Genomic DNA, 25200 nt, shown 5'->3' on the forward strand with positions numbered 1-25200 from the left:
ACATATTTTAGCGTTCAATCAGTCCATTGTTATTTATGTCTGCATGTTTTCCTTTTCTTTATATAATGTGGTGGCATTAAATAGATGCATTTTCTTTCTTTCAATAGTATGCATTATTGTGTACTAACCACAAGCCGCTTTGCTTACAAACCATAACCCGTTCTAAGGTCACACGTGAGTAACCCGGTAACATCTAGCTGTTGTAAATTTTTACGACTCGCTTCAAACCGGAATGGGCTTCCGCTAATACAGAATATCGAATATAGGAGAGACGAGAGAATAATACAGACAAACCATAACCCGTTTTAAGGTCACACGTGAGTGACCCGGTAACAGCTAACTGTTGTATATTTATACGACTCGTTTGAAACCGGAATGGGCTTCCGCAAATACAGAATGTCGAAAAGACGAACCAGAATGACGAACCAGGAACCGTTTCAACGTTACAAAAACTTCTAAAATTAAAACTGAAATGTTTCCTCTTTCTCTTTCTTCAATGTAGTTGAATTTAGTAATTCGTTCATTAATTTTATCAATTATTTCATCATCTTCATTTGAATTGTTAATTTAGTACCTACATATGTGCATGTTGTTTCTCTTAAAGCAAAAATTGAGTTATTTTTAAGTGGAAACTGTTGTATTTAACTTCATTTGTTTGCTATAAATAAACAATATCTAGTCCCAAATAATCCGAGACTTCTCTCAACTATGTAGGTAACTCGAAATAAGTTTATGTCGAAAATTTCATTTTTGGTACAAGCTTTTATCGCTGACTGTATTTTTTTTCCACAGGCAACTAATACTCATCGAGACAATTATGAAATCCCCAAACACAATTGCTTGTGTTGTTTTATCACAGTGCTCCCATGGCCACCTCCTGTCTCCATCATCAGATCAGCTCGATGGTACCATAATATTGCATTGTCACTCGACTTACATATGTATTTATGTCAAATTTTAGCTTAAGCAGAAACCGAGAAGCGGGTCAGATTAAGCTTCCAGAATTTGACCCACACAAACAGAAAAACATACATACATACTAACAGGGCAAGTTAAATAAAAGAATTGTAAAAAATGCAGATTGGCAGTTTTAATTAATGAATGGTGTCTAATAAGAGAAAGGAGTTAGACTTGATTTGACATTGAATTCACAAATAGATCGTTATCGAATTTTGAGAATTTTACATTTATTATTACTTAATCGAAAACGAAAGTTAAGATGAATCTTCGTCTATTAATTTGTCGAGTTTTATGTAATGTTCAGTCACTTTCGATTTTTAATTGAATTTTCTATGATTAATGGTCCCATTGACCCGACGTTTTTGTGAAAACACGTTCTTTGTTATTGGTAAAAATATTCTACAAGATGTCTAAATTGATAGCGTAGTTTTAGGTACGACAGAACGGGATAGTCTTATGTATCTTTCAGTAGGAGTAGCAGAGAAAGCGTTATTTTTGTTTGTCCTTGTTAAAACTTGTACGTTGTACGTATACGTACAGTCAGCGTCAAATACTTTGTAGCAACCAAAGTAGCCAAATAGTTCGGTACGGTATTTATTTAGTATGGTGTACCGAACTATTTGGCCACTTTGACTGCTACAAAGTATTTGACGCTGACTGTACAACTTGACATTGTCACTAACAACTACGAGGGTTGATTGAAAAATTCGCGGCCTGGCCAATTAAAAAAAAACTTTTTTCTTTTTTCTGCCGCCATTTTGAACTGTCATTATTCAATTGTCTTCCCGCGAAATTTCAATTGGCGTCTATATTTAGAAGCAATTTTACAGCATATTTAAAGTTACGTGTCTGTAGATATCGTAGGTAGACTAGTGGTAAACTAGGTAGTTTTAGTTACTTAAACTGTTGTTTTTCCGAAGAAAATCTATTATCTATGGCTTAGGTCTCAATTTTCAAGCACTAACAGTGCGTGAGCCGCGGTCGGACATGTCGCGCGACGCCCGAGTCACTAAAAATACACGAGTACGAGTTACCGTAAAATTTCAAAATGTTCAAATTATTTACTAACACAGTGTGAAGGTTCGATATCTACAGTAAACAGAACCTTGTCAGTTCATTGCATCAACACTATTGGCCGCAATGACAACAGAAAATTTGTCGAAAGGCTTCTACAGACCTTGCGAGATGGCAAGTGATCATTGACATATAACTAAGGAGTCTAAGGACGGGCTTTACCGACAATAAGTAATAATAAAATAAAAAAATAATAATAATAAGAATGGGGGCAGTAAAGCGGTGTCACGCACACGAATTCGAACCAATCGTGCAGTCTAACATCACAACGTGATTCGTAGTCGTAACTAGTTGCGTTAGACTGCACGATTGGCTCGAATTCGTGAGTGACACCATTGAAGTAGCATTCTAAGGCCCGTCCTTAGGTATATGTCAATGCAAGTGATAGATAATTGCTGGTTAAGTAGGAGCAACGAATTCAATCGAACGATCAGATGCCGCAATGTATCGCAACACACATGCGTTAATCGCATGTGTGTTACGTGTGATTACGCAACACACTTGCGATTAACGGTGACATTTGGAGGAGTAGGAGAGTGACAAAATATGAGTAGTAGTAACTGCGATCCTAGTCAATATTTTCGCAGTTCGTGGGATCGTGAGGAACTCACTCAATGTGTGCCATCATTGCGAATTCGATAAGTACATGAACTTACTGCCCGCGTAGCCAACGCCGTAGCGAACGAAACGTACCTAACTGTCACCGTCGCGCTAATATCGAAGAGTGACAGAGAGATAACTACGCTACGCTACGGAGCGTTAACGATTGGCATGTTGGCTACGCGGGCTGGTATGAAGGAGATGAGAGAAAGAAACATTGTTACGGGTACTCTACAAATGTCCATGTTTCGGAAAGTTACGAACAAGTTTGAAAATTCTCGGAAATTTCAGTAATTCGCAGGATAGAAAGGAATGGAATTTTTTTTTACAAATTTTCGCTTTTAGTCATTTTTGACCCCATTTAGCACATCGAACTCGTGTGGCACTGAGTGAGGCTGTATTTTATATTTGTGTTGAGTAAAACTTTCAAATTCGCATTTCAAACGTGTGCTGTATTTCACGTATCTGTCTTCTTTGTTAATTTTGTTGGACAATTAAGGTTCTAAGAAACATTTTCGTCATAGTCCAGTTCTGATGACGAGTTCCATAAGGAATTGAGGGAGCTCCTTCACTTTTTTTATGAAAGAATAAAACACAAAGCGCGTTTCACGACAAGCACAAAACGGCACCCAATCGCAATCACAAAAACTTAGCTAACAAAAACTCATAGTCATAACGTAACTACGCAAGTAATCTAATTTTCTCCATCATTACAGTAGCGTGACTCTATATTTCCAATGTTTGTCTACTCTTTCGCGTGTGCTGAAGGGCAGAGGTCAAGAGACTGCGACCCTGACCCGTCAGGCATTTTTTCGCTACCAAATAACTTGTTACTTTTAAAATGACGTAAATGTACGTTGATCCTGAATAACATAGGCGGTTTTATAACACTATAATTTCATAGGTACACTGTTTTACTATTTTAAAAGAGCCTATGTTACAAACGATAGGTATATTTTAAGTGTAGTTAAGTCTTTTTTAAGTTTTAAGGGATTAGGTATATACGTAGAAGTTGTCAACGTCTGCAGAGGTTTTGGAATTTGTTCGTAAATCAGAATTCTATTTTTAGTAAGAATCGATTTCTTTTGTTACGTAGTTAATGATAGCTAAGTTGAGGCAACTGATTTATAGATGGAAACTAGAGGTTTTACTAATAATCCAGTAAAGTGCCAATTACATCCACACTTTATCGGGCCTGATATCAGGCCCGATCTCGGGCCCGAGAAAGAGTATTTTTCCGTTTCACCAAACATCGTTTACAATATTTGAAATGTAAAAAAATGGTTTATATGCAAAAATATATAACATTGACCATTTTTGGCAATTAGAGACAAGGTATTTTTTATATTTTAAATATTGTTAACGATGTGCTAATGTGATGTTTGTGTGTGTGCGATGTGCGATGTGTCCGTGAAACGAAAACGATTATCAGCTTTATTTAATAATTGGTTAGGAGCAACGGATTGCGGAAGCTGCGGGTTCAAGTCCTGCCGAAAGCGTAACTTTTTCCATTTTTTCCTTTAATATAAAATTTGGAGTATCGCTCGCCGACGTATCTGCTTGTAAATCAAAAGTAAAAAGTAAAGTAAAAAAATCGTTTTGTAATTTGCATCGTCGTAATAATATAATTCCTTTTTTCGAGTTTGAAAAAGACTATAGTTACGTTTCGTTTTACGTTTATTCTCACGCCAATTAGTTTCCCGACCTTTACCAAGATTACAACTAAAATAAGGCATTACATAACAGACGCACGATCGCGTGCTCAAATCATTTAGCTAAATCTAGAACCTTCAGACCTCGACCTGAGCTCGCATCGAAATCTGCGTCATGATGAGATGAAGACCTCGGCCCTTATCAATTCAGAGCCGATCAGAATACTAAACGTTACATAACATTAAGCGAGCGTATCGTCTACGTTAAAGGTACAGTCGCTATCATATTAGTTTAGTACTCAAAAATATCTGTAGGTATATGCATTTTAGTCTTGAATCTTGATAATAGAAGCTTTGTGCAGAACATATAGAGCTGGCACGAGACTTGAACGGATTCAGGGTAAGGGACGAATTATGCTGTCCCTTTCTTATGTATGGTACTATCCCTTTCGGCTATTTAGGGTTGACAAAATTCAAATTATTATCTTATCTGTGGTCGTACACGCAAAGGGATGTTAAGTTGCGCCAACCCTAATAATTGCTCGGAGCGATGCTGGGCCGAACGGAGCCGAAGATGGCCGGAAGGAACTCTTTCGCCCCCCTGAAATGACATTACCAATGTTGTTACGAGTAAACTTTTCGACGTTATAATTATTTGGACGGACGGACGACCGGTTTGGCCTAGTGGGTAGTGACCCTGCCTACGAAGCTGTGATGGTCCCGGGTATTTATTTATTTCTCATTCATATTTCTCATAATATAGAGATAACAAAGAAACTTCATCAAAAAATTAACGCATATTTCCAACTTTCTTAAAATATTGGTGACAGCGTCGATAAAATCTCAATAATTGCAGATACCTACATAATTACAGCATGTAGTTATTAACATTAAAATATCTTCAGTGTAAAAGTACATATATTTACAACTTCATCCTAAGAATTTATTTTATGATAATTTCACCACAGTTGATATAAAGAAAAATGAACGCTAATGTTCAATTTATAAAACACAGATTTCCTCTACAGGGATAATATAACTTACAACTGTTTGGTTCTTATCCGAAGTCACTAATAAATATCAATATGTTAAAATTCATCCTCGAACGGACAGTTTATCTCTTAAGACTGTTTTATGAAGATTGAGTGTCGTAATAAGTAATGACAAAATATGCGATGAGTTGATATGATAGCAAGCTGACTATGTTCATAGAATTGGGAAATATTTCCTTTGTCTAATGCCCGTCCTGTCCCTATCTATCCCACTTGACGGCACGTCAGGATTTTTGGTCTTTTGTGAGGATTGCGTGAACGTAGTGTATGCCAGGGTTTTTAAAGAAACATCGACTAACCGTAGAAGATAGTTAAAAGTTTGGAGTTGCCACAGTTGAAAAGAGGAAAGGGGAGGTTATAGTTATACTGAAGCATCATATGGTGTCAAGTTAAATGGCGAGTAGACCAAAGATAAAGGTTTTGGAATAAGGGATTCAATAGGTGATTTTATACTTTATCGTGGTAGTAGTAACGGACGATAAATTGTTTTCTTGGCAAAAACGAGTTCTTATTTATTAATATAGTTAAAAGATTTTAAACATTTTGAGATACGAACGTCGAATGAAAGAGTGATTTTTGGAAGAATGACCGTCCAGGGAATGTCAGGATTTGTAATATGATGCTGGGCTTTGTCAGCTATTTCATATTTCATATGACAACACTATTCCCTAGCAACAGCAAACTAGGTATGTAGTATTATAATTGTTCATATAGTCTCAGTAAAAGTGTAAATTACACTGGCTAACTCAATAGGGAATATTCCTGCAATGTTCTGCCGCCAGAGAGCAGCACTATCTACACTTCTTCTAAACCATAGAGTAACTTATACATACTCGTACTATCCCTTAAACAGTGTTTTGAAAAGTTTTCACTATGACATTGATGCATCAAGGCAAATTGTTTACAGAGGCCTACTACCGCGAAACGCGAAAATCGAAATTTCGTTAAGTATCTGCCTCTTTATAGCTCGTATATACAATAATAATAGAGAGGCAGATAAAGAAACTTCGATTTTCGTGTTTCGCGGTAGGCCCTCAGCATGTGCTAGTGCCCCCTACGCAGAGTTTTGCGTAATATCCCCTATTAGAGAGGTAATCATGACGATAAAATCGAAATAACTAATCCCAGAGGCCTGTGAACTTATTATGCCCAATTAACAGAGGTAATTCAGCGATAAAGTTAAACGACCTCCTAGCCTAATGACCCTGCCTATGAATTTTGATTTTTATTTTTAAAAGTATCGGCTCCTGAGTAGATGAGTTCTAGCTATAGAGGTTTCTCAGTTATCCAAGTCCCACTACACCAAGTTTTACAGTATCTTGTTGAAAATCCTACTCCCTCAACTCCTAATGCCTCTATGGGTTCCTCAAATGAACAGTGCGTCTTTTTAATTCACACTTAAACAATGATGTCATCACATTAAAATAAATAAATAAATAAATATTATAGGACATTATTACACAAATTGACTAAGTCCCACAGTAAGCTCAATATGGCTTGTGTCGAGGGTACTTAGATAACGTTATATAATATATATAAATACTTAAATACATAGAAAACACACCCATGACTCAGGAACAAATATCCATGCTCATCACACGAATAAATGCCCTTACCAGGATTTGAACCCGGGACCATCGGCTTCATAGGCAGGGTCATTACCAACGAGGCCAGACCGGTCGTCAAACATTTAACACAATCATCATGTTATGTGCTTGAATTACGAGTATTCAATGAATACACGACTGCAATAGCGATGGCGATAGTTAGTTATTCATAACAATAAGAGGAAATACCAGCTGAACTCCTTATCATACTTGAGAATTTTAGGTAAATATCTCCGTCGCGCTGAGAATAAGTAGGGAAGCGGTCCCTGGTGCTAGCTCAGGAAAACGGTAGGTTGAAGAAGAAGGACCTCCGTCGCGCTGACGGAAGCGGCTCCTGAAATTAGTGCGATAAGGACAACTGCAGCTTAGGCGTAAAATCCTGTGTTAAAATCTCGGAAATCGAGGTTTTGTTCTCGACATTTTTCTCCTCCAAAATTTAATCAATCGAAACTACATTTTGGGAACGGAATGAGAAAGATTATAGAATCTGTGTCTGACAAAGTTTGTATGGAAAAATACTGAGGTTGAGAAAGTTTGTATGGAAAAATGTCCACTAATGTTTATTCGTATACTATAAAATAGAAACGCTCTCACGCTATGCAAGCTTGTGGCAGGTGTGACTCTTGACCTATCAGTTATGTTGTTAATAATTTACCAGCCATAGCAGCAGTAATTTTTCAAACGGCCAAGCTGTCATGAAGGAAAATTTATAGCTTTAGATTAGAATCTGCTGCTGAAAATGTGTACCTGTGAGTAAATTATTCTTCAGAAGAAACTACAAGTAAAATAACGGAAAGCGGCTTAGCTGAGGTGAAAGCCTTGGTTCAATGCATAGGTTAACAGCAGTGTTGGCCGAACGCTAATTAGAATTGATAATATTGAAAATTACCCATTACAAATTGAACCGTAAACCGCGGACGGTTACAATTTAAGTTTCAATTTCTAATGGTTAATTTTCAATATTTTCAATTCTAATTAACGTTCGACCAACACTGGTTAATGACACCAATCATGGGACACTTTAGAGAAAATTTGGAATATTTTTGATATTTCACCGACCTGTAAAATTTCCACCGCTTTATGCGTTAAAAGATTAATGTCTTATTCTTCCTTTATATTTTTGATGTATTTAATGAAAGAAACTGACGACCGGTCTGGCCTCGTGGGTAGTGACCCTGCCTATGAAGCCGATGGTCCCGGGTTCAAATCCTGGTAAGGGCATTTATTCGTGTGATGAGCATGGATATTTGTTCCTGAGTCATGGGTGTTTTCTATGTATTTAAGTATTTATAAAATATTTATATATTATATATATCGTTGTCTAAGTACCGTCAACACAAGCCTTATTGAGCTTACTGTGGCTTATTGAGCTTACGGTGTCAATTTGTGTAATAATGTCCTGTTGTTACCTACCATTGTGTATATTTTATCAATTTCTGTATCTGTTTTTTTATGTAGTGTGCAATAAAGAATTTTATTATTATTATTAATGTCCTATAATATTTATTTATTTATTATTTATTTATACTGCTATTGATTTCAATGCAATTATTAACAAATCAAAACTATGTTTGTTTGCTTCTGACATTGGCAGTATGGCGCCATTAATTTTATAACAAAAAAAAATCAATGAAACATCAAACTTAAGCAGCTCTATGGCTCTTGTTTATTGTAAAATGTGGCAAGTGCCTAAAAACTGATGATATAAGTACTTTGTTAGATGCGTTTTAATCATGTGTGAGTGAAGGTATTAATGTATGCATGTAGGTGTCAAAATTCAGTCGCAAATAAATCTCCAAACAATGCACACGACTATCTTTAAAATCCCTTCATACAACTATCAACCTGATTACAAAGATCATACTTATTTTGCAGGATTTGTCTATATATGGTATATAGTCCATTACTGGAGCCACGTCCATCAAAAGGGTGTTTAGTATAAACAAAAAGAATTTGAAATAGAGGTGGATTGTTATAGAAAACTTTGTGGGCACAGTAAATTTACTGCCATCTTTGGACACATGATTAACACTTAGAACGCCATTTGACTTTGATCCTTATTATTTTTCTGATATGTGTTTAATTTGTTAAATATCAAAAAGTGGCGCCATCTAATACATCAAAGGCCAAAGGTATAGCCCAACGCCGGTAAGAGGGCTACGGATTTTTGAATTTCGAGCGCTTGACACTCGAAAATCTGTGGAAAACAGCGAAATGCTATTTTTTTAAATACGAGTGATAGAAATTGCGAATCAAGTGGTATTGACCACTCGTTTTCAATTCCATTAGGAGAATTTAAATGCCTAATAGTGAAGATATTATTGAACAAAATACACGAAATCGAGTGGTCGAAATTCAAAAATCGGCCCCCAAGGCTTTATTCGCGTAAGCTGAAGATGCCGTTGTTTTATTTCCAACGTTCTTAAACATTGTCGCTCAATTTGTTTAATACTCTTTGAAACGCACTCACCGGTTCGAAAACCCAGTGCACGTGCAAGTTGCGGAAAGTTTCAAAAAATATGGAATTGTTCTCGGACATTTCACAGAAAAAATATAAAAAAAAAATTAAGCTTTCATTTTATAAAAATATTAGAGGTTTCCGAATTGTGTATAATAGACACATATTTATTACTTTTAGTTATTCATAGTACACATATTTGTCCATGACTAGAGACATTCATCGCATTGTTAGTACAGACAGGAAAGGAAGCACGTCCGATGTGGCAACAGCTCTTGACCTTCAGTCGGCGTTGAGCAAACTTCCTTTGTACTGGTTTATGAAACAAACGTGGTTTGAGGTAGTGTATCTATTAAGTACCAAATAACGATAAATGTTTAAATAAATAAATAAATATAAGAATTTTAAGAGGAAATAGCAGCTGAGCTCTTTCTCAGATTTGAGAATTTTAGGTAAATATCTCCGTCTCGCTTACGGCGGCTCCTAATTTGTGCGATAAGGACAACTGCAGCTTAGGCAAAAAACCCTGCGTCAAAATCTCATAAATCGAGGTTTCGTACTCGACATTTTCCTCCTCCAAAACTTAACATGGAATGAGAAAGAAATAGTCTGTGTGACCTGTGTCTGACCGTTTCGATTTTTGCGTTTATTGTTGCCGATTTTGTAAGCTGTCTGTTTACGGCGAATTTATTTGGCCGTTTTTAACACTGTTTGAAATAACCAAGTTATTTCAAACAGCTATCAAATAGCAGAATATAAAAAAAAACTTAGCGTACTGTACAGACACAGATACTGGTATTATTTAACTCATATAAAAAATATTCATCTAGGACCTAAATCCAGAGAAAATAATATCCTGGACGTTTGTATGGAAAAAATTACCACTAATGTTCCCTCTTAATTTCATTGAAATAAATTTGTACCTACTTATATTAGGAACGTGACGCTAGAATTTAATAAAATAAAATGTTTATAAATAACAATGTTGTCCCCAGGGTTGCCCAGAGCTCCTCTCGAAGCAGATAATCTGGCAGACGCTGCAAGGCGTGGCGTACTGCCACCGGCACAATTGCATCCACCGCGACGTCAAGCCGGAGAACATCCTGCTCACGAGCGACGGCGTCGTCAAGCTGTGCGACTTCGGCTTCGCCAGGATGATCAGTACGTAATATTTTTAAATATGTTGTTCTCAAGCACTATGGAAATGAAGCCTTGTTGTTGGACATGAGCATTTTCTGTTTTTTTGTCCTAGCAAAAACCTATTAAATATAGTAAGGTACTTGTAAATTTGTTCAGGACTAACCTTCTCTAATTTTATATTAGCGCAATAAGCACTAGTGCTATCTCTATAGCTATAGCGATAGAAATTGTGAATCTAATTGTTTTTTTTTGGACGTTATTATACAAATCGACTAAGTCCCACAGTACCTAAGCTCAATAAGGCTTGTGTTGAGGGTACTTAGACAACGATATATATAATATATAAATATTTATAAATACATAAATACATGGAAAACATCCATGACTCGGGAAAAAATATCCATGCTCATCACACGAATAAATGCTCTTACCAGGATTTGAACCCGGGACCATCAGCTTCGTAGGCAGGGTCACTACCCACTAGGCCAAACCGGTCGTACAAACCGGTCGTAGTGTAAGCACAAGTTTATGCGATTCTAGGTCAACACCATAAAAAGTTACCATTTATAAATATAACACTCTCCATGTCTCATGTCCAATGGCCAAGTAAGTCGTCGTTCAATTGTGCCAGGGGTGGCCAGAGCTCCTTTCGAAGCAAAAAATCTGACAGATGCTACAAGGCGTGATCTGAAGGATGATCAGTACGTAATATATTTATATACTTACTCTCTAGTGTGCGCTACGTCTAAGTACTATTATTCTGTGGCTACGTGAGCAAAGCCCTCAGAGGTGTGGAAGTGTCTTTTTTATGAAGAACCGTATATCCATCACACTTTTTTTTTATAAAATTGGAAGAATGTACTCACTTAATCTCTACTTGTAAAAACGGTGTTTCAACTTTTCCATACATTTTTCAAACCGTTCAATGCGCCATACCATCGGATCGGACATACCATATGTACACATCGACATACACATGGTATGTCCGGCGGTTTGGCAATTTTGCCATACTGTACATTACGCCCCATCTAAGAACAGCCCATATAGAACAATCAAGGCCATTTCTAAAGGCGCCTTCGCTCCACTACCGGGCCGGCAACAAGGCTTCCAATCACTGCAACTTTGGTAGTTTCTGTTAAGCGGTTGGCAGCCCAACCAAAGAGTATATTGCCGAGACCAAGTTTTGGGTGACTTTGGACCGTCGGAAGTTTGGTTGCCAGCAGTGTTGGTCGAACGTTAATTAGTATTGACCATATTGAAAATTAACCATTACAAATTGAACCGTAAACTGTAACCATCCGTTGCCACTAGTTACACTGGTTGCCAGTAGTGTAGTTACGAGCTAAAGTATATCCGTACAAGCAGGCTTTTGTGTGTGAATCCTCCCTGAATTCCTAACTTCCATCCTGAACCACTCCTTTCCTCTCCAGGCAGCTCCTCCGACTACTCCGTCCACGCCATGATTCCCTTCGGCCAAGATATCAGAAAGAGAACCAGTAACTATTTATTTTTACTTTTTACCTGATTAATATGTAAAGTTTGCATTAGTTTTAGGATCAGTATGATTTTATGTAGAAATCTCTGATTAAACTTGCAGATAAAGAAAGGACGCTTAGCACAAGTAATTTTGTATATTGACCCGTCTGTTCCTATCTCTATCGCACATTGTAATTATATTGCTGTTCTGTCCATGATGCCGGCAGTCAATGACTTCAACGGTTTCAGAAAAAGGTATGCGTGTGGGCAACATGTCTCCTTCGAAAATTTTAGTTTTTATAGAAACTGTTAAATATTTCAAATATAAAAAGTCATCCGATATAAGCCATTGGGTTAGGTTAGGTTAGCTTGGTAACCCTTTTAAAAATTCAACGGGTTTCAGAAATAACGCGTTCGCTCAAATGAAGATTCGGCATATGAAACATCGGGCAAACATATTTCGAAGTCGAGATAGGTAGGTACACTGTGTGAGTGGTAGGCAGGTCATTGTGGTAAGCGTCCTGCCTTTATTAAATATGTTAAAATAAAATAGATTAAAGACGGTACTTTGAAGTCACTGAGTCGCATATCGTCGCTATACTTACTCAACCTCGTATCTATATATTAGATACGTATATAAGATACGAGTTTGAGTAAGTATAGCGACGATATGTATGGTAGCTTTATTGCAGTAGATTGTATACGGTTTATCACTAACGTAACTACGTACCTAACCGTTGCAGTAAGTTTTTGAGAAATACATCTCAGCTCAAAGTTTAGTACCCTGAAAATTTGGCTTCTGTCTACATTGCTTGGGTGTAAGGTGTAGTACTACAGAAAATAGGTAACCGTAGACCATAGATTAATGTGGAAACCTAAAGTACCTAGAAAACAAAACGCGCTAAAATACCTACCTACATTTTAAAAGTATCAATCTGCTTAAAATCAGGGCCTTATCCTTCACCAAGTTATACTTGAAGGTTGATATCGTAACTTTAGATAATTAATGCATTGAACGTAGGTAAGTACATAGTAACTACTTAAATAACATATGAACATTTTAAACGCTTTTCAAATAACATAGTTGACTGGTAAGAAAACATTCAGGGCATGACATTGTCACCCGCTACAAAGTCAATATCAATGTTTGTGCTACTCTTGAAATATTAAAAACGTCTTTCCCTATTCAGGTCACTGGGGCTAGTGGCTACACTTGAATGGAATGGAAAAACTGAATAAGAGCATGTTGGATCATGCTTAGTGTAGGGTTCCGTTAGCAGCTACCGCATTAATTTAATCTCCGAAAACATTAAGTGTCATATTAGGTAATTTAATAGGTATAAGTACCTCGACCGCTGCGCCAACCATTTTAAGGCGACGCATTGTGAATTTTGGCGTCAGGTCAGGTATCTTGATTTTTTCAGCAATCACAAAACTTATGAAAGTATTGTTTCATGAACTGGTTATTTACGGCATCGACTTAATTTCTGTAGTTGCAAATACAAAACTGTTTAATTTTGACAGCAGAGAAAATCGTATCTAAAATGCCTCTTTTTACAAGTACATACCTGTGGCCCTAGTGAAAAAGGGTACAAGTCTCTGGCAGTTTAGGTGTATAAGGGCATAAGTGTTACGTGGAACTTACACCCCTTTACACCTGCGCTGCCAGAGACTTGTACCCTTTTTCACTAGGGCCACAGATACATACATTGCAATTGCAAAGGAGGAGAGCCAATTAAACTTGCAAGATTGGACCCGTACAAACATATTTAGATACGTTACCTGTAGCTATCTAACTATCTTTGCACGAACCCAATCTAGCAAGACTGGACCATAATTGGACCCATTTCCCGACTGTGTTGTGTTGTGTTGTGTTCCTGCCGGTGAGTAAGGTTGCCAGAGCTCAACGAGGGGAGGGAGTTAGGGTCGGCAACGCGCATGTAACTCCTCTGGAGTTGCAGGCGTATATAGGCTACGGAAACTGCTTACCATCAGGCGGGCCGTATGCTTGTTTGCCACCGATGTAGTATAAAAAAATAAAATAAAAAAAAGCTGAAAATTTGCATACATGTAGGTACCATCGAGCTGATCCGATGATGTCTCCATCAGGCGGCCTTTGGAACTCTGTGATAAAACAACCCAACCTATGTGTTCGGGGTTTCAGGGTCAACCTATTTTTTTCAATGAGTAATAGTTTAGTTGTCTGTGGAAAGAAAAGTACAGTCACCGATAAAATCTTGTATCAAAAATGAATGTTTTGACTAAAACTTATTTCATTTAATAAACCCTTAACTTTTTGTTGATATCGACGTAATCGTAAAACAATGAACCGAGATCGTAACGATATGCGAGTAAGTACAATATGTGTACCGATATTACCAACATTGTCTTTTATTATCGTTTATATCGAGCGTTGCGTGATCGGCTGTACGAGGGCATTTAACCCATGGGTGAAATGTCTAAAACGAATTCATTTTGGTACCTTTTAACCCGACAACGGTGAAACGAAAGAAGTATTTTAGTTTTGTGAGTGTTGCGGATTTATTCGTAACAATGGATTGCTGGCCAGAAAAAGATGGTGAATGTGCTGTACATGTTGTGGTGGTGATGGGGAGTATGCTGTTGAGCAGTGTTGGCCGAACGTTAATTAGAATTGACCGTTAACCATTACAAATTGAACCGTAATCCGTACTTCATACAGTTAATTTTGTAATGGTTAATGGTCAATTCTAATTAACGTTCGGCCAACACTGCAGAGGGCCTGCCGCGAACCACGTTCGACGTGTTATTCAATGAATCATTAATTAACATCACACCTACCAATATACCTACAGTTTTTGTTGTTAACTCATATTTATTATGTATTTTTATGTTTACGTTATAGGCATTATGTTAGAGTTAATGTACCTATTTATTTGAATACATTCAGTAACTTCTGAGGAATAACATGGTTTATGCAAATATCAAATTGTGTGTTTGAATATATATTAATGCCTTGTAATTAAAATAAAGGAGGTGTAATGTGAGTGTATTTAATAGGTCCTAAGCTGGATTCCTGCAAACTTTGTTTTTCTCGTAATCAATTCTTATTTTTTCGACTAATAGGTCATAGTTTTCTGTTAGGTAGGTAGAGAGAGTTAGACCAAGTGATTTTATAGCCCAGACTGTGCAAGTATTATTTTATACGTACAACTTCTATGCAATTATGAATCATAATTGCTGAAAACTTACTTTGGTCTAACTGTATATTATATTTAGTCGAGTTAATAGTCTGTGCGGAAAGAGAAGTCGTGGAATGTATGGGCCTATTCTATGCCTCTGAGCCTATGTCCCTTTCTAATGAATGGCACTATCCCTTTCGGCCATTTAGGGTTGTCAAAATTCAAGTCATTATCTTATCTGTGGTCGTGCACGTATAGGGACGTCAAGTTGTGCCAACCTTAATAATTGCTCGGAGCAATGTTGAACCGAAGAAATGCTGAAAGGAGGAGTGTCGCCCCACTGATGAAAGTGCCGGACGCCTTTCCATACTTGTTTCCTATTAATATTTTTAAAAGCTTTCAGCGTTATCGAGTACAATCGTTACGTTCGTAATAGTATGTAGGACCTTATCTGCCATCGGCCTTGGCTGCTATTAAATCTGTGTTAGCTTCCACAACGGTGTTATAGACACAGGTATAGGCGGGTCGATAATGAATTTTGTTACAAACTGACTTTTTTACAAACAAAAATTTATTTTCATCACACTTGCTTGAACAAGATCTTATTTCATCATTTTGAGGGCCCAACGCTCGTAACAGAGATTAAGTACCTACAGTCGATAAAGTGACAAAAATATGTACATACTGCCTTAATATATAGGCAATAAGGTCGTGTATACATATTTTTGGCACTTTGTCCGTACCGATATTTAATATCTTGATTGTACCTACTAATCTTTTTTAAATAAGTATCTAAAGTATATCCTAGCCATAGAGCTACGAAAACTATTCGATTCATAGCAAATAAAAAAAAAACAATAAAAACAAAAAATGTTTTTTTTTTTTGAGAGATTATTTCCTAAAACATTCACTTTATTAAAAAATGGTTGTTGGAGACCCGTATTCGTTTGAAAGACCTATTATACCCCACACCGTTGGATTAAAGCGAAAAAAAAAAAATTGGAACGACGAAGCCATTTAAAGGCTTTTTTCAGTTTTTTCTGGGAAGGGGTGGACGGTAGACGGGTCTCTGTCCACGACGCAAAAAAGATACCTGGCGTTCAATAGGTTAAACGTAATTGGTGCTTTGAAACAAATCTAAGGCAAATACAACAAACCGAAGAATACAATTTTCCACGTGTTTATTTGACACGATAAAGATAAGGTTAGGTTTGCAAAATGTGCTACGGTTGCAGCACTACTTTGCCAATACGGTCCTTAAACTCGTTGCAACACGTGAGCGAAGTAAACGCGGTCGCGCCTCTTGCCGCAGGTGAGTTATTATTGGCAGTATGTTGACATCGAATAACGCTCTATATTGTTAACTTTATAGTAGGGCATCTTAGCCTCCTCTCTAGCACTCCTTTTGATAATGCGGTCCACAATGAGTGCCGGGACCCCCTCGGCGGGTTCTCTGTTCGTAGTCGCTTTCCTCTACAAAGCGGGAAAACGCTGGGAACACATTGAATGCCGGGACCCCCTCGGCGGGTTCTCTGTTCGTAGTCGCTTTCCTCTACAAAGCGGGAAAATGCTGGAATGGGAAAACGTTGGCAGTGAATGCGTTAAGCTCGTTGCAACACGTGAGCAAAGTAAACGCCGTCACGTCTCTTGACGCAGATAAGTTATTATTGGCAATATGTTGACATGGAAAAACGCTCTATATTGTTAACTTTATAGTAGGGCATCTTAGCCTCTTTAGCAGCACTTCTTTTGTCAATACGGTCCTTAAACTCGTTGCAACACGTGAGCGAAGTAAACGCGGTCGCGCCTCTTGCCGCAGGTGAGCTATTATTAGAAGTATGTTGACGTCGAAAAACGCTCTATTTTGTAACTTTATAGTAGGGCATCTTAGCCTCTTTAGCGGCACTCCTTTTGCCAATGCGGTCCTTAAACTCGTTGCAACACGTGAGCGAAGTAAACGCGGTCGCGCCTCTTGGCGAAGATGAGTTAGTTATTGGAAGTGTGTTGACGCCGAAAAACGCTCTATATTGTTAACTTTATAGTTGGGCATATTAGGCACTTTAGTGGCACTCCTTTGGCCAATACGGTACTTAAACTCGTTGCAACACGTGAGCGAAGTAATCGCGGTCGCGCCTCTTGGCGCAGATGAGTTATTATTGGCAGTATGTTGACGTCGAAAAACGCTCTATATTGTTAACTTTATAATAGGGCACCTTAGCCTCTGTAGCCTATGATATAGATTCCATGCTTGGTTCTCCAGTCTAATAATAATAGGACCCGAATTCAGCCTATGAATGTGGGAGCCGTGTTGTACAGCTGCTATCGTGGCCCACAAATGGTCTCGCCGGAAGATCATCGTTGACTTTCGGGTCAACATGCTGAGGCGAGCCCAGTAAGTTTGTTACGAAAATAAATGTTTTATGCATCATCCGCCCCGTGCATATAGAGCGCAATTTATGACGGGGAGCAAGTGGGGCTCCTCTACACTTCCCCGGAGCTAGTGTCCAGCGTAATGGCTTTAGTTTTAGTTCTGATAAATATCCTTAGGACAAACTAACAGACTGTAGCCCTGGGATAGAAGCTTTTTTTTTTCATAATCTTATAACGTGGTTGATTTATTGGGACAATTTTCTTGAGAGCAGTTGGACAGTTATCGCCGATTTCATATATACGATTAGTATACACATTATATTCTTGCGTTATTGACAAAGTAAACAGTATAATGGGGCGTTTACAGTTGCACAATTAAATGAAAATTAGGCACTGTCGCCTAAGATTCGAGCGTGTTTTTATGTCAACATACTGTTTATGGTTTAACTTCGGTATATCGAAATCACGTGTTTAACCGGATTCCTCTGTCCATGTGGTCCTCGGATCAGACCTATCCTAACCTAACATCTATTTAGATAAACCGATTAAAGAAAATCGAATGTTGCTTCACCATCAGTGTCCTGAGAAGATACGAGGACCTGCCTCTTAAACGGTTATATTCAATATATAACCGTTTAAGAGGCAGGTCCTCGTATCTTCTGAGCTGATAGCAATCACATAAAAAACCACATCCAGTATTTCAATAATACTGGATGTGGTTTTTTATGTGATTGCTATCAGCTTTAGCTAATAAGTAAGTAAGATAAATACAATTTCAACGGGCTATTATTATTACAGATTTCTGTTTTATTTTTATTACAAAATGGTTAAATAACCATTACAAATTATAATTTATAGGTACTAATTTTACTAAGTTCTACTCGGTCGGTGATACGTTTTCGTTCAATTCTATTATATTGCCTACTAAATTTACTTACTTGGTACTTATTTAGTTTTAATTAAGTATGTATATGACCGCTATATCATCACTATCATCAGGCGATGACTCTAACAAATAAACATTGTTTCAGACATGTCAAGCATTCGAAATTTAGAAGATTAGGTAGAATTCACGGTGAATTACTTAGAAAGTAGCTTACTATCACAGGTCACTTTTTTTTTCTTTTATTATTGGGAAACAAACAGCGAAAAATAATACATATGTTTAAACAAATATAGAATACACACAAGCCATAACAGTTTCCACTTATAGAATAATAACATTCTTTGCTGCTCAAACCAGACTTATACAATTTGGTTTAACTTGACTGTGTAGTGTACAGTAGGTTCAGGTAAGATTATTAAACTTTAAACTTTATTATTGTCTTTATTTTCTAATATAATATAAAACGAACCTGCTAGTTAGTTAAGTTGCTGCGGGATAAGTTCGCCTTTGTACAAATGATGTAAGTATGTTCTGTCCTGTTTTATGTTTCTTTCTGTACAATAAACTGTTCTACTACTACTTCTACTAGAACTAAAGTAATTATGTACGAGTATGTAAATATATATTCGATAAGATATGAAACAAAACAAAATAAATAACAAATAAATTCAATAAAATTTGAATTCGGATAAAAATAGAATTTGTTACTAACAATAGGGTTAAATTTAAAAGTGTTTCCATTGACCTAAGTCTGGAGGCCGACAGATGAATTTGTACGGATTGCGACACACCCCCCTATAAATAAAACATTTAATTTAATTTGCAAATTTAAGCAGTTTAATTAGTTTTAATTGGGTAATTACTTATTCTCATTGATTAACTACAACGATTGAATTTTTATTTGTTTTGGCTTATATATACCTATAGTGCAATCTTAATGAATATACATAATATATGTACATAAATAATTCAATTAGCAACTCTTGATGCAGTTTTTAGTTAAGTAATAAAACAACAAAATAAAACCCTGACCCACTAAATAACAATGAGTAAATATAAACACTAAATAACATTGAGTAAATAAGTAGATAATGTAGTAGGTATAACAATTTATTGTAAAAATAAGTAAAAACCGGATAAGAGATGTCGGGCCATGCTCAGTGTAGGGCTCCCCGCTTGTCACAATTAAATAGGCTGCCTTGAACGGGGGCTATTAGGTATAGTATCCTGTGTATAACAAGCATAAACTTTGCAGCACTTTTATTAGGAAGGGATAAGACTTTTTTGCAAATATACTAAAAAACATCTTTTTTTTTCATAATTTTTGGACCCATGATTCAAAATTTAGAGGGGAGGCGCTGCTATGTTAAATAGTAGGTACATTGTGCAACGAGCGGGGAAAGTGAAATTTTGGAAGCGAGGGTGGTAATTCTCGACAGCCGCAGGCTGGAGGGAATTAAAGACCCGAGGTTGCAATATTCTTACCCCCGGAGTTACACCTAATGTTTTTCATCACACTTGCGAAGAAAAAAACTTTAAGCGAAATAATTCTTAAATACGGTGGTATTTCAAACATTCGTCCGCCATATTGTCATTCTTTGACAGGTTAGGCATCGAAGGCACAGACCTATTCGGCATTCAGCTACGATTGAAAATTATATAAAAATATTTTAAACATAAACATACATATTAAATTATTAACGGCAGTATTTTTAAATTAAAACTCATTTATACTACGTGGTTTCTATGAATTCGTGACATAATAAAAAAAAAGTTGTCACTCCCAAGGGAGTTATAGCTTTTTTTCGCAATCCATAACTCCCGCGAGAACAATATAGGCCTTTGTCCTTCAGTACACCTGCTTGAAATAAGATCTCTTTCAAGCAAGTGTGATGAAAACACTAGTATTTGACCAATTCGGTCATTGTACTACATCTTCGACCGATTATGTAAATAGGCAACCAAAATAGATATACAATATACATACATTATATGTTATACTGGTAGTTGATTGCTGTTTAGATATGGTTCGTGAAAGCTTAAACTAGCCCACAGAGCTTTGACCTCTTTAAGCGCGAGTCGGATTCGCCCATGAAGAATTCCGTACCATTTATGACGTATTAAAAAAAACTACTTACTAGATCTCGTTCAAACCAATTTTCGGTGGATGTTTGCATGGTAATGTATATCATATTACCTCGTAACTGTCGTGTCGATTTAAAACAGTCCCTTCGGTCGTGTTTTAATTTATCGCCACTCGTTTCGAATTTAGGTCTATGATTGTACCTACTTGACGCGATTAACATTTAACAAGATACACTTATTTATATGTTTATGCACATGGCAAGGAACATGTGTATCTTTTTTGTTTTCATCTCGTGAATGTGTATCCTTGAGTTTACCCTTTTTAACAATAACAAACTAAACAACATCAGGCTAATAAATGCCAAGGTCGAATGAAATTGCTAACTACATGCACTTATAGGTACTTATAATTACACTTCAAAGTATTGCGCAACCAATTACCTTAGTATAGGGTTGCCATACGTCCCGGTACGCCGGGACATGTCCCGGTTTGAAGCATGGTGTCCCGGCGTCCCGGCCGATAAGCAAATTAACCCGGTTTAAAAATCATAGTTATTTAATAGAGTGCTGGACTCGGTAAACAGTAATATACCTACAATAAACGCGACTAACTAGCTAGGCTAATCGTACGTGGATAGAACGACGTAAGCGCTGACACTTGTCCGTTCACGTTTCACGAATTTACGTCAACAGTGTCAACACATTTCGGGATTTTCTTTAAAAGTCCCGGTCAGAGTCCCCACACTTATGGCAACCCTACCTTAGTAACAATACTGCGGCCCTATTCGACATATTTTTGTGACATGCCGATGTTTTTTTTTTATACCGTAAAATGCTGCAACTTTGCCATTTAAGCTCAATTTTGCCTATTTCATTTCAATTACGATCTCTCGAATTTGCTTAGTTTTTTCTTGTTTTTTACCATTTGATAGTAATTTTCATTATTCTGGCAACACATATTTAATTTTTTTACAATGGTAACTCCATTGTTGCTCCGCCAGTTACGTATCATAAGTCGGCGTGAGTGGCAACATTTTTTTAGTGTCTCGCAACTTTTGAATTTTTATCTACGAAAAAGGTGTTTTTTGAGAAGTGGTAACGTCCCGGGGTAAGTAAAGACTGTCTATTTCCCGTAAGTTTAATATTTTCAAGAAAAGGACATGATTTCAGCATTATAACATACTAGGCAATATTGGGCAGTGTTTTGGAAACTTGAATGACACAATTTTGCCTGGGTCTAGGGCTGTCACTAGCTGAATTTTATAAATGTACAGAAAAGAGTAAAAATAGGCTTGCCTAAACTGCTTAAATGAGTTTATTTATTACAAACTTTTTATTAACTTGCAATGTTTGTTTGTTTAAGTCAAATTTTGCAAGTCGATTTTCACCGACTTTCTGTGTGGGTACCTATGTAGATCTGCTGACAATGCAATTATAAACTAACGTTAACAAAAAAACTTATGGGTATTAAAATGAAAAAAATTATAAAAAAAAACTTATTGCAATCTGTTATTATATTTTTATTGTAGTTACTTGCAATTGTATATTTATCGTATTATAATTATGTTGTATGTTTACAATCAATTTTCAACCACTTATTAGCGACCAATTGAGGTGTTTGACATACTTATGTAACTTGGGTGACAATGCAATGTTTATGGTACCATCGAGATGGTCTGATGATGGAGACCGAAAATAGCAACTTCTAAACTACACATAATAACCCACTGTGTTTAGGCTCATTTGATTTGTCTTGCAGTTATCTTTTTTATCGAAATCTGGGTTGTCAGGTGTCAGGTCGATTACAATTGGAGTTCAAAGGTGATGGGTGATTAGAACTTTACAATGAAATAGAATTTTACACTATAATAATGCATTGAAAATTAGCAAAATAGTGTATCTGCAATGTACTTGTAATAAAAAAAATTAAAATAAGTTCAAATTATTAAATACTAAAAGAAAAAGAAATCAAACAACATTATATTACATTTGTTTGTTGATTATTTTGTAACTAACAATATAAATAGATTTTTAATAATAATATTTTTTTGGCACAACCCTACAGTTAACGATATTTTTGTATAGAAAGTTTGTGGAACCTGCTACAACTTTACCTATTGCATGTGAAAAAAAAAGTATTAAGCTTATGGCCATAATTTGACTGTCAGGGACAAGCATAATGTCTCATGCACAAGAGTAAATATTATTGCAAATAGCAACACATTATTTATGGAGATATCCGTCTAGGCAAAGTTACGTCTTAGGCCTACAACTTTGCCTGCCACTTGCTTGTAAATCGGAAATACAGTATGATTAGGTAATGATATTTGAGTCTTATCTGGTAAAGCATAGGGTATGTTTTCCGACTAATACTCATGAAACTCATAATGAAAAATAGGTTCACAGATATAAGAAAAAAACGTCAAAATCCAGACAAAGTTGCAGCGTTTTACGGTACTACGTCGGTGGCAAACAATCATACCCGCCTGATGGTAAGCAGTCTCCGTAGCCTATGTACGCCTGCAACTCCAGAGGAGTTACATGCGCGTTGCCGATCCTGCTGACCCTAACAATCCGCAGTCTCCGCACCCTCTGCTCTGGCAACCTTACTCACCGGCAGGAACACAACACTATATCGAGATGGTCAATAATTGCAATTAACGTTCGGCCAACACTGTCGACATGCCATTACTAGAACAGAGAGCCGATTTTTGAATTTCGAGCGCTCGATTTCGTCATTCAAAAATGTGGAAAACGGTGAAATGTTATTTTTGAAATACGAGCGATAGAAATTGTGAATCTAGTTGTACTTGTATTGGCATTGATCACTTGTTTTCAATTATATTAGTAGAATTTAAATGCCTAGTACATAGGTCACTAGATAAGTTTTGCAATAGACAAATATGAAACAAACAGGTGGCCTATCACATATACCTTTTAAAACTATATTTCCATAGACAATGATTGGCTGGAAAACATTTACTTTCCTTTTAAATTTACTTATTAAAAAATCTTAACTTTGTATGAAATGAAAATGTATTAAATATGCGTAAATCGCCCTTAGCCCACGCCGACGTTTTCAAAGTTTAAAACTATTTTTTAATCAGTAAATTTAAAAATAAGGTAAATGTTTTCCGCCCAAACATTGTCTATGGAAATATAGTTTTAAAAAATATATGTGATAAGCCACTTCATTGTTTCATATTTGTCTATTGCAACTTATCTAGTGACTTACGTAGTGGAGATCATATTGGAGGGAACCACACGAAATCGAGGGCTCGAAATTCAAAAATCGGCCCTCATTTCTAGTAATGGCATCTCGACAGCGTTGGCCGAACGTTAATTGCAATTCCATTATAAATTGAACCGTACACCGTAACGGACGGTTGCGGGTTACGGTTCAATTTGTAATGGTTATTGTTCCGGATAGGAACAAGGATTTAGTTATATTAGAAAGCAAACCACAAATCAAATATAATAAGTACTGTTTAATTACAGTTTTTGAGATGGCTTTGAATAGTGTGGTTTGTGTGGCGATAGGAAAGCAAGTGTAGGGAGCTGAAGGCTCCGGCATATGTGTCGTGAGGATGCGGAGCTGTGATTGGCTAATTATACATATCACGCGATATTCAGGTGTTATGATTGGGTGCGGCTCGATACAATGCGAATATGTGCTCTGTGTAGTGGAAACAAGGTTGAACTCAGAATAAACATATAATTAATGGTAAACGTAGCGAAGCGGCGTGAACAGTTATTGACCAATTGCATTAACGTTTCGGCCAACACTGCATCTCGAAACGTACCCGATATTAGGCTTGAGTCGGTCAGGACCGAAGAACTAAAAGGAATGAAATCCCACCACAGACCGAAAGGAACTTAGTTCATCTTAGCGCTCTTAATCGGTCTCGGTCCTTTAGTTCAGTAGTCGGTATGTCAGCGGGCCCTCAGTACCAAGTAACAAATCGGTCGGGAGCGAATGATCGGAATGAGTCAAGGTCAAGAAATTCGCTCTCTCACGCTCTCGCTCTGTTAATTTGCGAGCGAGAGCAAGATATTACCTAGTCATCCTCATTCAGATCTCGAGATTTGCTCCTGAACTAAAGGAACTAAAGGACCTAAAAGAGCGAACTAGTTCGTTTGACCGATTGACCGAGATCGGAGCGCTCTTTTTAAAGACCGAGCGGGCACAACTCTACCCGATATCGATATTCGCGCATCGCTCCGTCCGATGTTTGAGCGAGACTATGCTATACACGTGTTTTTAATTTATTTGCAAATGTTACTAATTAACTGACCTGCCCGCAAAATGCCTCCTCGAGTGCGGTATACGAGTATATATGCTTGTCAGAGTACTCGTGATCATTGCGGTCATTGAACGGCCTTTTTCATTGTTTCCCATCATGCTTCTCTATTTATTGCCTACCGCACGCACAGATTAAATAAAGATAGATTAGATAAACGACCATACTCGGGACTTAAAAGATAACTCGTATAGTGGTTAACGGCTATGTATGATGAACCCTCGTGGACGTCAGCTGCCGCTCCGGTGGTTGGTTGGGGAATGGCAGCCACCGAAACACGTAAAAAAATATTGTCATCGCCTCCCGTTTGATACATTGTCAGGTGATAGTTTAGATGCTATTGTTAATTTAAAAAATCGTCAGCCGGTTGTATCGCGG

General features: G+C 37.1%; 1 protein-coding gene across 2 annotated transcripts in view; it reads left to right on the top strand.

Annotated features, from left to right (window-relative positions):
• The window catches only part of LOC133528687 (cyclin-dependent kinase-like 4), a 54850-nt gene that overhangs the window by 21214 nt on the left and 8436 nt on the right, over positions 1-25200 (top strand). For both annotated transcript variants that reach the window (XM_061866159.1, XM_061866158.1), the window contains one exon: positions 10399-10564. In XM_061866159.1, coding sequence (XP_061722143.1) covers positions 10399-10564 — 166 coding nt within the window. The remainder of the gene's footprint in view (positions 1-10398; positions 10565-25200) is intronic.

This window comes from Cydia pomonella, chromosome 19 (assembly GCF_033807575.1).
Source record: "Cydia pomonella isolate Wapato2018A chromosome 19, ilCydPomo1, whole genome shotgun sequence".
NCBI lineage: Eukaryota > Metazoa > Arthropoda > Insecta > Lepidoptera > Tortricidae > Cydia > Cydia pomonella.